This window comes from Lagopus leucura, unplaced genomic scaffold (assembly GCF_019238085.1).
Source record: "Lagopus leucura isolate 7727_CA_CO unplaced genomic scaffold, USGS_WTPT01 142-9_obj-0_obj, whole genome shotgun sequence".
NCBI lineage: Eukaryota > Metazoa > Chordata > Aves > Galliformes > Phasianidae > Lagopus > Lagopus leucura.
The window spans coordinates 17010-32683 of NW_024963449.1; the positions used below are offsets into that span (position 1 = coordinate 17010).

Sequence of the window (15674 nt, forward strand, 5' to 3'; positions counted from 1 at the left end):
CTTGCTGCTTGGATGTCCTCCCTCAGTTGTCAAGGAGAGACATCATCCAGCAGTGACTGCACTGGAGCACGAGCATCCCTTCCCTCTGCCTTCTGGTGGGACACGCATGGCATCTGGGTGGGATGGGAAGGTGCAGCCCTGTGGCCTCTGAGGACCCGATGGCTTTGTGCACACAGGCACAGGAGGGCACCAGTGCTATGCTGTGGCTGTAAGCAGCACTGGGAAGCATTCAGCAGCATCCAGCTGCAGTGTAGGGTGTGGGGCAGCCCGGTGCCTGGCTCAGGAAGGGGGCAAGCCCACACAAAGCTCCAGAGACCGAGTTTCGGTCTTAATTGCTGCCGACTGTGGTCAGCTGATGGCGTCTCATGGCTGGGTTGGGTTGCTGAGGCTTGTCCTCGGGGTCATGGGCTCAGTGTGCAGGGGAGGAGAAGGGGAGAGAGCACTGAAGCTGCAGGAATGGGACACCCATGGCCATGTTCACGTCCTGTCAGCTAAAAGATGTGTTCTGTTTCTCTTGCTGTCAATTTCCTTTTTTCTTTCCCTTCCTTTTCATGTTTCTCCCTCTTTGTACCTCTTTCCCTTTTCCTTACCCCCTCTTTCTTCCCTTTCCTCTCTGTCTCCCAGAATACATCCAGTTTCAGATGCTGCCAGAAGCAGCGAGCAAAACCTGCTTTTCTCGTTCTCACCGCCTTCCTTCCCCCTTGTATTTCTCATAGAAATACTGGCTGTATAATTATCAGTGCATTATCTCTAAACATACAGATTAGGGAAAGACACAGTGGCAGCCAAAGATGAATTTCAGGGTCAGTCTGGTGGGAGACATTTTCTCCATCTGGCAGGGGAGGACTCAAACGAGACAGAATAGCAGCTGGGAGCACAGCCACAGCTTCTCCCAAGCATCTTCCATCCTTCCTCTGCAGAACCCAGATGGAAGGATCCTACTCTCAGTCCTTAAAAATAAGGCCACTGAAACCACCCAGATCATACAGGTAGCTCATGCAAGGTGTATGACCACTGCCATAAATCCGTTCTTCTGTGGGAGCTATTGCTGCTCTGTAATCAGGGCCTCAGTCTCTGCGGCTCATTTAATTACTGGTGCACTTCCAATAGGATTAAATGGGTGTCTGAGTTTGTGTTAGCATATGTTGGGACACGCTGTGCTGATAAATATCTGTGCCTTCATGTGCCTATGGATACACAAGTTCTGTGTACTTACAATAAATGATGCGGTGCCTTCCGAGGTTGAAGGCAAAAGGAAAGTATTCTTGATCCAACCTGGTAGCTGTAGAGCTTTAGGGCTGATCATGGTGACTAAGCGAAGCTGTTCATGGGCCCAGCATGCAAGAATTGTTCTTTTTTTCCTTATTCTAGGCCAATTATGTGTGTATATTCATGTTTTCCCATGTCATTGCAGCGCTGCAAGCTCAGACTGTCTTAGTCAATGACACAGTCTCGGGATTTATCGGGACAGACGTGGTCCTGCACTGCAGCTTCACCAACCCGCTCCCCAATGTGAAGATCACGCAGGTCACGTGGCAGAAAGTCACCAACGGCACCAAGCAGAATGTGGCCATTTACAACCCTGCCATGGGGGTCTCCATCCTCTCTCCCTACAAAGAACGGGTGACTTTCCGGAACCCTTCCTTCAAAGATGGCACCATTCAGCTCTCTCGGCTCGAGTTGGAGGATGAGGGGGTTTACATCTGCGAGTTTGCCACCTTCCCAACCGGCAACAGGGAAAGTCAGCTGAACCTCACAGTGCTGGGTAAGCTACTGGGCAAGCCCGTGATGCAAGCTGTTGCTTCCAGTTAAACAGGTCTGGAGGAACCTGAGACTCCCGTCTTGGGAACTCAGGGCAAAGGTTGAGCCTTTGGTGTGAATTTCACCTCTCATGCTCTTTCACGTTGTCCATAAAGAGGTGGAGAGCAGGGAAGCCAAAGTAGGTGGTTCATTGGGTTGTCTTGGGAATGTCTCTTCCTCTTCCCAGACCCCAGCTACCTTATTTCTTAATGCAGGTAGAATAAGAATGACCTGTCCCTTAAGGGCATGGTGAGTTTTAACACCCTGTGTCTGTCAGGTGAAGAGAGAGGAGAGACAACAGATCCTAAACACAAGTAGAGCTTGTCCTTGGAGCATAAGGCTGTGAGTGAACAGGCTCTACCCAACATCTGCATGATTCATTTGCTCTTCAATTTGGGTTTCCCATACTAACATGGGGATGAAAACCTATTGCAAGAAGGGACTTTCCTTCATGTATGCATCCAGGGCAGGTCTAGCAGCCGCTAGCAGTTTACAGGAGCTCTGCGTACACCACGAGGTCTGTCGCAGTGGTGCTTGATATCTCCTATTGCTTTTGTAACCCCTTTGTATTCTTCTCTCCTCCTCCTCCTCCTTTTCTGCACTTCCTTGCAGCCAAACCCACGAATCGGATGGAGGGCACCACGCGGCCGCTTATCGCCAAGTCAGGCAGGACAGAAAAGATCTTGGTAGCCACTTGCATCTCCTCCAATGGGAAGCCCCCCAGCACCGTCACCTGGGACACCAAGCTGAAAGGGGAAGCAGAGTTTCAGGAGATCCGGAACAGCAATGGCACCATCACGGTGATCAGCCGGTACCGCTTGGTGCCGAGCCGTGAAGCCCATCGGCAGCAGCTCATGTGTGTGGTCAACTACCAGCTGGACCGCTTCACTGACAGCATCACCCTCAACGTGCAGTGTAAGCAAACACTGGAGGGGCTGGGGAAATGAGTTGTGTGAAGGGATGATGCTGGTCTGGTGCAGGGGGGGGGAGTGGGGGTTGCTCTCTTTCTGTGGAGGGTGAATACTTGGAGTAATTGTATGGTTTTCCTTTCTCATACCTCCTTTCCCTTGTTGCCTCTGCCATGTTCCTTTGTTCCTCCCTTCATCTCGCTCCTTCGCTCACTCTCCCTCTCCTTGCCTCCTTCTCTCTTCCTGCTCCCTCCCCGTTCCTTTTCCTTAACGCCATCCCCTCCTTTTCCATCCTTCTCCCTCTCTCTGTCATCCCGCTGCAGATGAGCCAGAAGTCACCATCGAGGGCTTCGATGGCAACTGGTTCCTCAATCGGAAAGATGTCAAGCTGATATGCAAGTCTGATGCCAACCCCCCAGCTCACACCTACGAATGGAAGCTGTAAGTACCTGCAGTATTCCCACCTCCTGCACACGGCATCAACAAGACCAAGGAACCTCTGTTGAAATCCCTTTGCTTGGTCAGCTCCCAGTCCCACTGGGATCACGGTGCCGACCGCATCCCCACGCATCTGACATTAAGCAGAAGCAATTCCTCCTCCTCCTCCAGGGCTGCAGCTTTTGGCTGAGCACAGCAAGGGGAGCGAGCAGTGAGCGAGGGGTGCCTGGGGAGCCAGGTGGGAATTGATGGAACCCGAGGTGCTTCTCTCTCCCTCTCTTTGCCATAAGTGCTCACAAGACTTTAGAAAAAAGGAAGATCAAATGGATGCTTTCTTCTTTTCAGCTGGCGTTTGTCAGAGAGAGGTTCTCAGAATGGCTTTGCAGAGAGCCAGGCACATTCTCTCTCATTTCCCTTCCAGATCAAACTGTTCACAATACAAATCTGAAGAGGGTTGTTTTTCTTGCCTTTCTTCTGCTTCTCATCCCCAGCTCTCTCTGTTGGTTCTGCCAGCTCACTTAAGCTCCAAGGGGGCTCCCTGGGTTCCTCTCAACATTGCTAGGGAGGTGTTAGAGGCAAAGATACCCCGGGTGGCACCCGAGGCAGAAGAGATGCCAAGGTTTTCTCTCTGCTTTTGGGCAAGTGGCTTCATCCCTTTTTCCTGCAGTTTCTCACGTGCAGAGCTGGAGCCTGAGCTCTTGCTGTGCTCCTGGGCACTGGGCAGCTCTCAGCATGTTCAGACCCAGCCGACAGCACCAACATCCCTGTCACTGCAGCCAGTTGTCCTGTGAATTCTCTGTATGGCCATTTGCCTGCCTTTAGCCTGCTGTCCTTTTGAGGGTTTCCAGGAGCATCAATACTTTCCTTTGAGAAAGACCTGTGGGGAGAAAAATGAAGAGGAGAGCACAGAATTAACGAGGGCAGGTTTCTGAGCCCGACGGCGCTTCGATCCAATTTCCCATCCTCTCCCTTTTGCACATTTAGTGGGTTGCTTAGGACTGAATATAGGATTATTGACCTGAAAGAGGATGGAGAGGAAAGGCGGAGTGACGGCGGCGATGAGCAACAGTGGAGCTGTGAGAGGGATGGCAGCCTCCCATAGCATCCCACAGCAGTTTCCAGATCTTTGTAGATTGGGAACTCCTTGCAGATTGGGAACCCTGAGTCACCCACAGGCAGAGAACCAACGTTGGGCTTCTCTGTTCTTCAGTCAGCACTGGGAAAGAATGCCCCTTTTTGTGACTAATTTGCCATACGTGTGTATATATAGGCATGCAAAATGTGTGTGTGTGCACTTAGGCACTCTGCAAATGTAATTATACCCCATTATTCCCTTTTGTTTCTTACAAATTGCCAGCAATATGGCACATTTTTTGTTGAGAAGAGGGGAAAGAATTACTTGAGTAATTTTTAATTGCCTAAGAGAAGTAATTACTTGACTTTGCTTCAGTAATTAAGAATAACCAGGCCATGTGTGTCGTTTTCCTAACGCACAGGCTTTTAATGTTTTCTTTATCTGCCTTTGTTCATTTATTCTGTGTACCTCTAGATGTAGTTTTGCATTATTCCACTTCCACACTCACCTGATTCTCCTGACATGGGCAGGCCAGACTGTAAATCAGGGCTGCTTTACTCAAGCTGAGGTTGCAATTAACACTGGCTGATCAACCGGGAGTTCTACGGGCAGGACAGCAGGATAGAGCAGGGTTAGGCTGGAATTCCATCCCGTGTTTTCCATCCTGGGGGTCTAGCACGATCTTTTTTTTCTCCCAGGCCAAACGGGACTCTGCCAGGGAGTGTAGAAATCCAGAACAACACCATCTATTTCAAGGGCCCCATCTCCTACAGCGTGGCTGGCACCTACATCTGTGAGGCCTCCAATGCCATCGGCACGCGGTCGGGCTTGGTGGAAGTCAATGTCACAGGTAGGAAACCACGTGGGCTGCTCTGAAAGAGGAGGAGGTGGGAGAGGAGGGTGGGAGCTGCTCACCTCTACCAGCCTAAATGTTGTCATAATTTCTGTTCGAATCTCCAGCGTCTCCTTCCAGCAGTGGGGAGTTTGGTGATGCGAAGGGAGCAGAGATGGTCGTTGCTTTGTGCCGGTCTTGCTTTGGTGTGCTTGGGTTTTTCTCCTTTCCTCTCGTTGTGTTTTTCTTTCTTACACCAAGAGGCATTCAGTCTCATTCTCCCTTGTCTGCTTTGGACTCAGATAGCTGGTTGGGCACGCTATAAGCCGAGACATGTCAGCAGTGTGTTTGTTGGGAGGCAGGAGGAGCAGGGTGAGGACAGGGCTGACAGTGAGATGGGTGAGCCATTTGTTCAGGTGTTGCTGATCGTGGGCAACTCGGTGATTTCTTAGCTGTGCTCCGTCCAACGCTGTGTTCCTCTGTGCTGTGTGTGTCATCATGAATAGCATTGCCAGGGCTCCGGAACAGAATGGTGTTACCCCCAAAAAAAAGATGCACCAGGATGGGGGGTGATGCGCCGAGGGCTCCGTGCTGCTCTCCATCGGGTACCCCTGCATCCCAAGGGAACTGTGGCCAAGCAGCAGGTGGAGCAGAATAACTGGGGTTGCTGGGGGAGCAGACCTGCTCAGGGGAGCTGGGGAGCAGTGGTGGGGAGCAGAACGAGCAGGGCTGAGCTCTGACCTCCTCCAATGAGCCTCCAATCGGCGCCTCACTGCTCAGTTCCCTGCTCTGCAGTGTGGGGAAACCAGGATGATCTTCTGCTACCCGAGCACTTGGAGGTCAGTGGATGGGATGTGCTAAGTAGATGCTAATTATGAAGTATTTATTTGTGATCATTATCGTGGTAGAGGGCCTTTAATTCGCACCTCCTGACCTGGATCCGTGCCTGCTTTGTTGTTCCTGCTATCTGCCTCTCTCTCGGGGATTTTTTGTTTGCTGGTGGAAGGAGCAAGACTAACAGAGCTCTGTGTTGAGCACAGACGTGGGACAGCACCTGCCCTGCCATATCCCTGCCCAACACCCACAGAAATCATTTCCAAAACCCATCTCAGCAAGGTGCCTTCCAGAGCACCATGTTTCTGGGCACTGGGGACAGCAACCAGGATGTCCCCATCCCGGTGGTTTTCAGGGCACAGGTTCTAACACTCAGCAAGGGGAAAATGGGCAAGTTTTCTAGGGAATGACTTGGAGTGGGGGTCTGCCTGCCCACAGTCCCAATTTATTCCCAAAAGTCTGAACTGTGGTGCTGAGGTTACACGAGTGGGATGGAGGGACGCAGCAGCCCCTGCTCCCTAGGAGGGATGAGCAGCTGACATGCTAAACCAGGGCTCCACCATGTAAAAAAACCCCACACTGTTAATAATTCATTGGATCTGAATATGTTTATCCATCTCTCCCTTGGGAACGATTAGGCCAGTGCTGGGGAGGGTTCAGCCTTCCTCACCCAGCTTTTACAGGTACATTTATTTGGGTCTTGCAGGCAATTTAGGGATTGTCAGTGGACCACGAAACCTCTTTCAAGAAATGCAATGCAATAAATGGAGTTCAATCTAGTGAGCAGCCAGCCTCGGGAGTGGAAAAAAATAAAACCCATGACAGAGAAGGCTGATGCAGAGAAAAACCTGCAGCAGACATCCTCTCCTTCCTACCCATCCTGCCCTAGCATCCTTCATCCCAGCCCCGGGGAGGAGGAGCAGGGATGGGTCAGCCCTGGCTGGGAGGCGATTCGTTCAGGAGGAGAAGGCTGAATGATGCTCTTGGAGTTATAGCACATTAAAGAGATTGATAAGTGGAAATTTAATATTTTATTCCCGCAATCTGTTCCTGTAATAGCTTCTCCTGCCTTGCAGGACCTTTGTCAGTAGCAAGCAAGCCATGTAGTGTGACATGTAACTATTTATTATGGGCGGCTGGGTGACATTATAAAAGGCAGTGGGTATGGACTGCCTGGGTCTGCGTGCACATGCGTGGCAGCCCTGCATGGAGAGGAGGTCACATGCATGCACACAGCTGTGTGTGCCCTCTTTCTGCATCTGTTCCAGAATGCAGGTAGCCCTCCAAAGCTGCATGCCTGTATGGGGATGCCCTGCTGCACAGCCATGAGCACTGGTGCACTGGTATGTGTGAGTATACACGCATCCATGGAGATGTGCCTGTGTGCAGCAGTGTATGTGCATCTCCTGGTCTTTAGGCACACGTGTACACATCAGCTCTGCACACATGGGCAGCTCTGCAGCTTTGGCCTTGGATGTAGGACGGGGAGGGAGGCTGCAGGATCTCCCCCCAGATCTGCTTGGCTCGCAGTAGGGAGTTATTTACACAGCGCCAGCAATGCCAGCACAGCAAGGTCACCACACACAGCCAGCGGGGTTGTGACGGCTCTGAGCACGAGGGAGAGCACTGTGCACAGAGCACAGAGTCTCATCCCCAACAGCTGCATCCCCGGCTCAGCTCAGGGCTGCCCCGTTGGGGACGCTGAGGCTGGGGGGCTCTGCCTGCTGCTGCCCCAGGGGATGGCGGTGAGCAGCGTTTGCTGCAGCCCATCTGATGGCATCTGTGCCAGTGGGAGCAGTGCCTGATTGACGGGCGATAGGTGACCTGACACAGAGATTAAAGCCTAAGACATGTCTGGCATCCGGCCCGAAAGCCGTCACACTCTGACACACCCGCAGCAGCTGCTGAACTCCTGCATTGCTTGCCAGTGGTTTTTCTGCCCCTCTGCCTCCTATTCCAGCACAGGAATCCTCCAGCTGGGAGGAAAGTAGGACCCCTAGGAGCAAGAGATGGGCGTGCGTGAGGGCTGCTGTGAGGGAGTGAGCAGCAATGCCAGCAGGCTCTGAAATTACAGCCCTGTCTGCTGCTATCTCCTACCTTGACTCATGCATGGGGCTGCCAAACGGAACGGGTCAAAGTCCTGCAGTGTTTGGGTGTGGAGGGTGGAAAGGCTGCCGTCTGCAATCTGTCTCCTAAAAGAAATAAAATGCAACGATCCTTGCCATGTTTGCAGACAGCATCCGGGAGCTGGGAGCTCTCAGGTTCCTGTTCCCCATCCTGCTGTGCTGCAACAGGTGCTTGGCTTGGCCAGGCAGGAGGAAACCAGAGCTCCACGTAGGGAGCAGCTTGGGCTGACACACGTCCAAATGGGACCCTCTCATGGAGTTTGACATCTGCCTCAATGCCTCTGGCTCCTCTGAGAGTCTCAGCTGGTGCTAGCTCTTTCCTTGGCCCTTAGGATTGAAGGAAAGGAGATAAAAATGGGACTTCAACAAAAAAATGTGCCCACAAAAGCAGTACCTTTAAGATATCTCAGCAGCGCGACGAGCAGGAGGGCTTTTAAAAGCTGCTTTCCTGCCTATCATAAGAAGATTGTTTGGTGTCTAAAAATATGGCTTTTTCTGATCTAGGCCTTTCCTGCCCTCGGGAGCAGCTCCTGCCCCAGGGGGTTCTCTGATGTCTAATGAGGTTTAGGTCCCATCTCTGCCAGGGATCCCACGCTCTCTCCAAGAGCTCTGTGATAGGGATAATTTTGGCTCCTTCTCAGCGCTGAAGCCGGCCACCACGTTCAGAAAGCCATACAGGAGGGATTGATGGACAGGCAGCACGATTTGCATAAGTCTCCTTTTTCTTCAGAAACCAACCATTAAAAGCAAGATGAGGCTTTAGCACAGGGCCTATTGAAGCCACCCCTGCGATGGTACTGGCATCTTCATCTCCCCAAGGCTGGCACTGCTGCACCCATGGGTGCTGCCGGACCCGCTCCCTATTTCCATGGGATCAAAGCAAAGCTCAGGGCTGTCCCTTGTCACTGGGCTCCCAGCTGCTGCCCGGAGCTGGCACGGGGACAGGAAGCCAGGCTGAATGCAACAGCTGGCAGAGCGGGCAGCGGGCAGCAAGCATCTCTGCTCTAATTCCTATTCATGCAGCACTCCCTGTTTTTACGAGGGCAGCAGCAAGGGGGAGGCTTTTCGTGCCGGCATTAAAGCCTGGCTTGTTCCCCCTCCCTATGCTCTGCTGTCTCCTGTTTCTCCCGTCCGCTTTTCACAGCGGCTTTAATTCTCCCCAGACTCTTCCTAATGGATTTTTCACATGGGGCTCAGAGGCAGCGCACCGGCTTCCAAAAATTTCACGCACCCCTCGAGCACAAAAAGGGTTTTTTTTCCTTTTCCCACACTTCCCTCCTTCCCCCCCACCCCCTCACGCCACGCTTACGGTCCTTTTTACACCACAGACACAAAAGCGGGTGGGTGGGCGGCAGGGACTCATCCTGACGCCGGGCAGGGAGCGGCTGTGCCAACAGCATCCATTGGAACCGGTGCCCAGCGGGACCCGCAGCATCCCGCCCGCCCTCACTCGGGGCACCGCGCTGAGATCGGCGCTCGGAGGACGCTCGGATGCTCGGATGGGCAGCGACGGTCTGCATCGCCCTCCAGCGGCTGTGGCACGCGTCCCCTCCCCACCACCCCGCCTTCCTTCACCCCATCTGTACCCATTGCCCACCGCCCTTCCCCCCTTCCCTCCTTGCAGCCCCGTTGCCAGGCTGTGGTGAAGGGAGGAGAGCTGTTTGGGAGGGTTTGGGCTTGCCGTTTCGCTTCTCCCATCCTCTCTGCCCGCAGGTTGGGTTTGTTTTTTCTGGCGGCTGCGAGGAGGGTGGGGATGGGATCTGAACAGAAAATAGAGCCTTCCCCACACGAATTGTGAGCACGGTGTGATGGTGGTGGTGTCTGCAGCACCAGGGGGTGGCATGGAGGTGGGTGTTTTTTGGGGGAGGTGGCATGAATGGCATGAGAAACTAAATATGTGTGGGAAAGGTAGGAAAACATCCTTTTCATACCTCTGTGATTGGCTTTGAGTGAGGTTTGCAATGGGAAAGTGGGTCAAGCTCCTTCTGGAGGTGTGCACAGCCTTCCCCTTTGGATGTGTCCAGTTTCCAGAGCTGGGAGGCAGAGGGGATCAGCGTGGCTTTAAGGACTCTGCGCACGCCCTATCTGAGGCTTTTCAAAGTGGGGTCCCTTGCACAAAACCAGCCTTGCTGTTAGGTAATGCCAGGTAGGAAGAGGCTTCAGATCAGAGCTGTGGGCTGGGAAAACACCAAGGACATATCCAGCTTGCTGCTCCAACCCTGCAGCCCTCCAGGTGAGCCCTTGCTCTGTGCATGGCTTTGGGATTGCAGGGCTGGGCTGAGAACTGGCACAGAGCAGGATGGGTGCTGTGTGGATGTGTGTGTGTGGCTGAAGCTGAGCAGCACTACCAGGAGATGGACGTGACATTGCTTGCTGTCTCTGCAAAGAGGTTTTGCATTAAGCAGCTGGCTGTGACAAGCCTTCTGTTGAAGCAACATGTGGTTTTGGCTTCCCAGCTCCCGAGCCCAGCTCCTTGCACTGAAATGCATTCCCTCATTCCTGCTCTTTGGAAGGAGTTGCTGCCTCCTGCCTGTGCAGTGCCTTTCTCCTTGTTCTGGCTGCAGCAGGGAGCCCTCCAGCTGCCTGTCCCCAGCCCTGCTGCCCGCCGTGCTGCTCTGTGCCTCTTGCTGGCTCGTGAGGCTTTGCTCTGCAGGAAGCACGATGCTGTCGTTGGGATGTCTCAGGAAAGGCAGGAGTGAAGCAGCTCTCAGGCACGAGCAAAATGCTTGTGCCAAAAAGATCAGGCCGGTGGTTGCTCGAATTCAGAACCTTTGTCCAAACTGTGCAGCTGTTTCTGGAACTGTGTGTACCCAGGGGAAGCTCTTTTCCCCTCTCTTCCTTAGCAGCTGGGCGAAATGTGATGTAGGGAGAGCCACCCCCTGCATTGCCCTCATTTGTTCAGGACTTCCAGCCCCAGTGGAGTAATGTGGCTGGATCAGGACACATTTCTACCAGCTCATGCAGAGAGGACAGAAAGCAGACACTGCCTCGTCTTCCTTTGGACTCCGCTTCCTTTCATGCTCCTCAACCATATTGGCTGCCCTTATTGTAGGCTGTGCTCACATTGCTTGTCCTGTCCTTGGGGTGAAAGCTGCGGGCCAGGAGGCTGCAGAGCAGCAATGATAGCTCTGAGCAGGATGGCTTTGGGCACCCTCCTTGGCAGTGCTGGGGGATGCCAAGGGGCATTAATCTGGCATCTGCTCACCAAATTCAGGGGCAGGTGAAGGACTGAGGCAGCCCGATGCTGCCTGGACACCAACACTTAATGTGCACTTGGACAGAGAAAGCTGAGTCTAGCCAGGGGCTGTAACTGTGCCAAGGAAGTGCTGGGTTGATTTAAATCCTGGATCAAACTTTATCTGTGCCAATGCCGTGTGTCAAACCGCATGAAAGAGAAGAGAGCGCCTTTCCCATCTCTTTTCTTCTTCTCCTTTGGGTTATTTATATAGATATAAATAGGTCACAGTATCTGTAGGAACGAGATTAGCGTGAGCAGTGGCACTGCGGGTCAGGATGGGGTGGGATGCTGAGGAGGGGACATGAAGCACCGTGGCCATGGGGTGGGCACAGGAGCATCCTGGGGCCGTCGATACGCGTTGGCAAACTGGACCCAAAATGGTGGAGCATAAACCAGCCTGCACCTGGACTGGTGGCACTGGGCAATGTGGGATCCGAGTAGGGTGGGAAGGACACACCGCTTCCAGCTGCTGGGCTCCTGCATGCGGCTCGCTGAGCTTGGCACTGAGCTCCCATGTGCTGACCCTGCCAGGACGCACCCTTCTCCCCTTTCCCTGGCTTTTCCCTTCCCTGTTCCTTACCCTCATCTTCCCACCCCCTCACCCACCCCCACCCCCCACCCCCCCAAAAAAGAAAAAGAGAGCACGGCGGGAGGGCGCGTTTCCGCATGGTTTGACACTGTTCCCCCTTCCATCTGTCTTTTCCTACCCAGAATTTCCCTACACCCCGTCTCCAATCGATGATCGCAAATCCATGGTGCAGCCGAACATCCCCACCCCTGTGATTGGGGGCATAGTGGGAGGAGTCTCGCTGGTCCTGGTGGTGGCCGTGGTGCTTTTTGTGGTGCTCCGCCGCCGGCGTCACACCTTCAAGGGTGATTACAGCACAAAGAAGCACGTGTACGGCAACGGCTACAGCAAAGCCGGCATCCCGCAGCACCACCCGCCCATGGCCCAGAACCTGCAGTACCCCGACGACTCAGACGACGAGAAGAAGCCGGGTCCGTTGGGCGGCAGCACCTACGAGGATGAGGATGAGGATGCAGGAGCTGAGCGCAAGCTGGGCGGCCCCAACAAATACGAGGAGGACGCCAAGCGGCCGTACTTCACGGTAGACGAAGGGGAAGCGCACCCTGAACCTTACGACGAAAGGACACTCGGCTTCCAGTACGACCCCGAGCAGCTCGACATAGCAGAGAACATGGTCTCGCAGAATGACGGATCTTTTATTTCCAAAAAGGAGTGGTACGTGTAGCTCGGCTCGCCCCGGCTCCGGCCATGCACACACACACACACACACACACACACACACTCACGCGCATCCCCGAGCGGAGCCATGCACGGACCGGGGGCTCGGGGCGGGGGCAGCTTTGCTTTACGGATCATTTGTTTGGTGGGGGTGGGGGGGGGTGGGGGGAAAGGGAGGGGAGGATTGGATGGGGAGGTGGGAGGTCGGGTAATTATTTTCTCGGTTTTGGTTTTGCTTTTTTAATTTCTCTTGACGACTTTTCGTCCCCTTCTGTGGTGTTTGTATTGGTCGGTGGCTTAGGTGTTACTATTTGCTTTAACGACTGTTGCCCAGCCTGTATATTACACTCTGTTTGTGTCTCCGTGTCTCAGAGCGCCCTCCCCGAGGCTCCTCCTCCCGCTCCCACCCCCCTGAAACACTGGAATTTGTTTGTATGTCGTCGTCTTTTCTTTGCTTTAACCTCGGGAGGGGGTCCGGGGGCAGAAAAGCTCACGGCAAAGGAAGTGGAGGTGCCACAATTGGGGGGAAGCGATTGCTCTCGGTGGGATATATGGGGTGTTCCCACTGCACTGAGGATCTGCTCCCAGGTCACAATGGCTCAATACAGGGATCATGGGGAAGGAAAGCCCTCGAACAAACCCCAGGTGCATGGGCTGATAGCAGCGCGGAGCAACAGAGCTGCCATTTCCCTCCTGCCGTTCATCACCCTCCTGGCTTTTCATTTCTGCCTTTGTTGGAGCATGTTTTAAAAGAAAGACAAGGAGTATTTATTGCTGACGTTCCCTCTGTGACGGCTCAGAGAGGTGCTGGCTCTTCTCAGCCCTGTTGCACACCGGCACGCATCCTCCCGCCCACCCGTGGCTTTGGGGTCCCCTGTCTTTTATGATACCACTCAGACTTCATCGTCGTGTGTTTACACTTCTTTCTTCCTTCTTTCAGGCAGAGCATGCGGGCAGCTCGCTCTGTTTTAGCAATTTGGGGACGTATGGCTTCGCCTGCATTGATTGCCACTTTCCCAGTACCCCGTCCCTCCTCTAAGCAAAGCCTCAGTAGATAGGGAGGTAGAGAGGAAGGAAGGAGGGAGTTGGCGTGTTGCTCTCATCCTCCTTCCCCCTGCCTTGTGGACTGCTGCTATCTCTGCTCTGTGGATAGATGGGATTCCAGGCACTAGGACCTGACACTGATCTTATCCACCTTCACTGGGTCGGGGCTTATTGCTCTTTTTTATTTTTATTTTTTTTAATTGATGTATAAATAAATCTTTTGGTTTGGAAAGAAACCCCCAGTTTTCTGAGCTGTGTTGTCACGCACACTTGAAAGCAGCAGGACTCATTCTCCCCTTGCCTTACCCATTGGGTTTCATTCCCCAGTGTCACACTGCTGCAGGAGCAAGAGCATGGAGCCCGAGCCATGCAGATGAGCCAAGGTCAGGGCTCTGATCCATGCACACAGGGCTCAGGCCAGGCAACGCAGCTCATACCTACAGGCTGCAGCTCACTTTTATTGCGTTAGTGGGGAGCAGGAGAGGGAAATCCGATTGCTGCGCTGTAATCTTTCTGCTGTTCCTGCCAGCCCTCCCTGCTTCCTGGCTTCTGGCAGAGCAGCCCCGTGCCACAGGAAGCTCTGTGTCCTCAATGAAGGGGATGCAATCTCTGACCCTGCAAATTGCTGTGTCCAGCAGTGATTCTTTCACATGCCATCTTAGTCCCAGGAGGTCCAGTCTTGCACTGCGTGGTGCTGTGGGTCCAGATGTCCCCAGGGTTGTCGATGCTCTGCCAGTGGGAGCTTAGCCTGCAGTGAAATTGTGTCCCAGAGACCCTGGGTGTGATGTGCTGCAGTGAGGGCATGCAGACCTGGGTGGTGGGATGGTGCCCAAGGTAGAGACTTGCAAGGAAATACGCTTTGACAGCCGTGAGCCTTCACTTAAAGGTGTCACGTTTGGAGATTTCCCATCCACAGACAGTCCTCACAGTTAGCCACGTGGGGTATGGAGAAACAAGGAGGCTCAGAGAATGGAGATAGCACAGCAATATGGGATCTCCAAGCTAGATGCTGCCAAGCTTCACCTTTTGCTGTTCCATATCAGTGCAGACACTGCAGCAGCTCAGGTCTAGGAAGAAGCTCAGCCACAGGAGCACAATGATGTGGCTCAGAAGGGGGGCAGGTGAGGATTTTCCACCCAGAGACCCACAGGCTCAGCATGGGTGCTGTGCCATGCAAGGTGCATGGTGCTTCCCTCTGCTCCTCACCCCTGCTTCCTCCAGCATCACACTGGAGTTGCAATGATTTTGCTTCTTGCTGTTCCTTGCAAGGTCAGCTAATTGAGCGAAAGACTTATTGGGGTGGTAATTAGCGAGCTGATTAGCCGTTCATCTATAGCAAGGTAGGAGGAGAAAAAAAAACCAAACCAAGACAACACTGCAGATTGATGTTTCACCTGAGAGCTGCCTTGATGCAGTCAAAGCATCACTCCCTGTGTGTGCCCAGGGTCACAGCCCCAGATAAGCCCCCTCTTTATGTGCAGACTGTTCTGCTGGCATTTCCCTCTCACGTTATTCATTGCAATCCACCCCAGTGATGTTATTATTTTCACTTATTTAATTACAAGATGCTTTTTTTTTCCATTTTGCTCAATCGTTTTCATCCAGTCAAGGTTAAAAAGAAAAAAAACCAAAACCTCCAAAACCCTGAAGTTTTCTTTAGCTTCAATAAATAAATAAAAAACTAATCAGACTCCAATGGTAGCATTGATTGCAATAAGGGACAGAGGGAGGCATTTTCCTGATGTGGAGCCCAAAAAAAAAACAAAACAACAGTTCAGCAGAAATCCCTGAAGGCTGCAGGGAGAGAGGCTCCAAAGATTGATCCTCAAGCAATTAGAGAGGGGAACGAAATTAACGAGGGGCTGCTGCACTCCTGGGCTGTTTTTCTTTCCCCTGTGCCCACAGACAGCAGTGCACGTGCATGGAGATGTGAGCACCCAAGCTGCAGAGGGCAGGAGGTGGGGGATGCATTGCAGGAATGGGGATGGAGACCCTGTGGGAGCTGTGTGCCTTGCACGTGTGACACACCTGGGGTGAATGTAGGGAGTAAAAAGGAGCCAAACCCTCGGTGGCACAAAGCAGCATTGGGGGAGATGTCCTGACTGAGGATCAGTTCTTTTCTTTGATTGTTTC

The 15674-nt window shown here is 53.1% G+C and overlaps 1 protein-coding gene across 1 annotated transcript; it reads left to right on the forward strand.

Moving 5' to 3' along the window:
• The first annotated feature begins 791 nt into the window (after positions 1-791).
• Positions 792-12643, forward strand: LOC122191142 (nectin-1-like). The gene is made up of 6 exons (XM_042891340.1): positions 792-803; positions 1372-1765; positions 2413-2715; positions 3032-3149; positions 4920-5071; positions 11963-12643. Exons 1-6 carry the CDS (start codon positions 792-794, stop codon positions 12502-12504), a joined length of 1521 nt encoding a protein of 506 aa, XP_042747274.1. The 3' UTR covers positions 12505-12643.
• The last annotated feature ends 3031 nt before the right edge of the window (positions 12644-15674 follow it).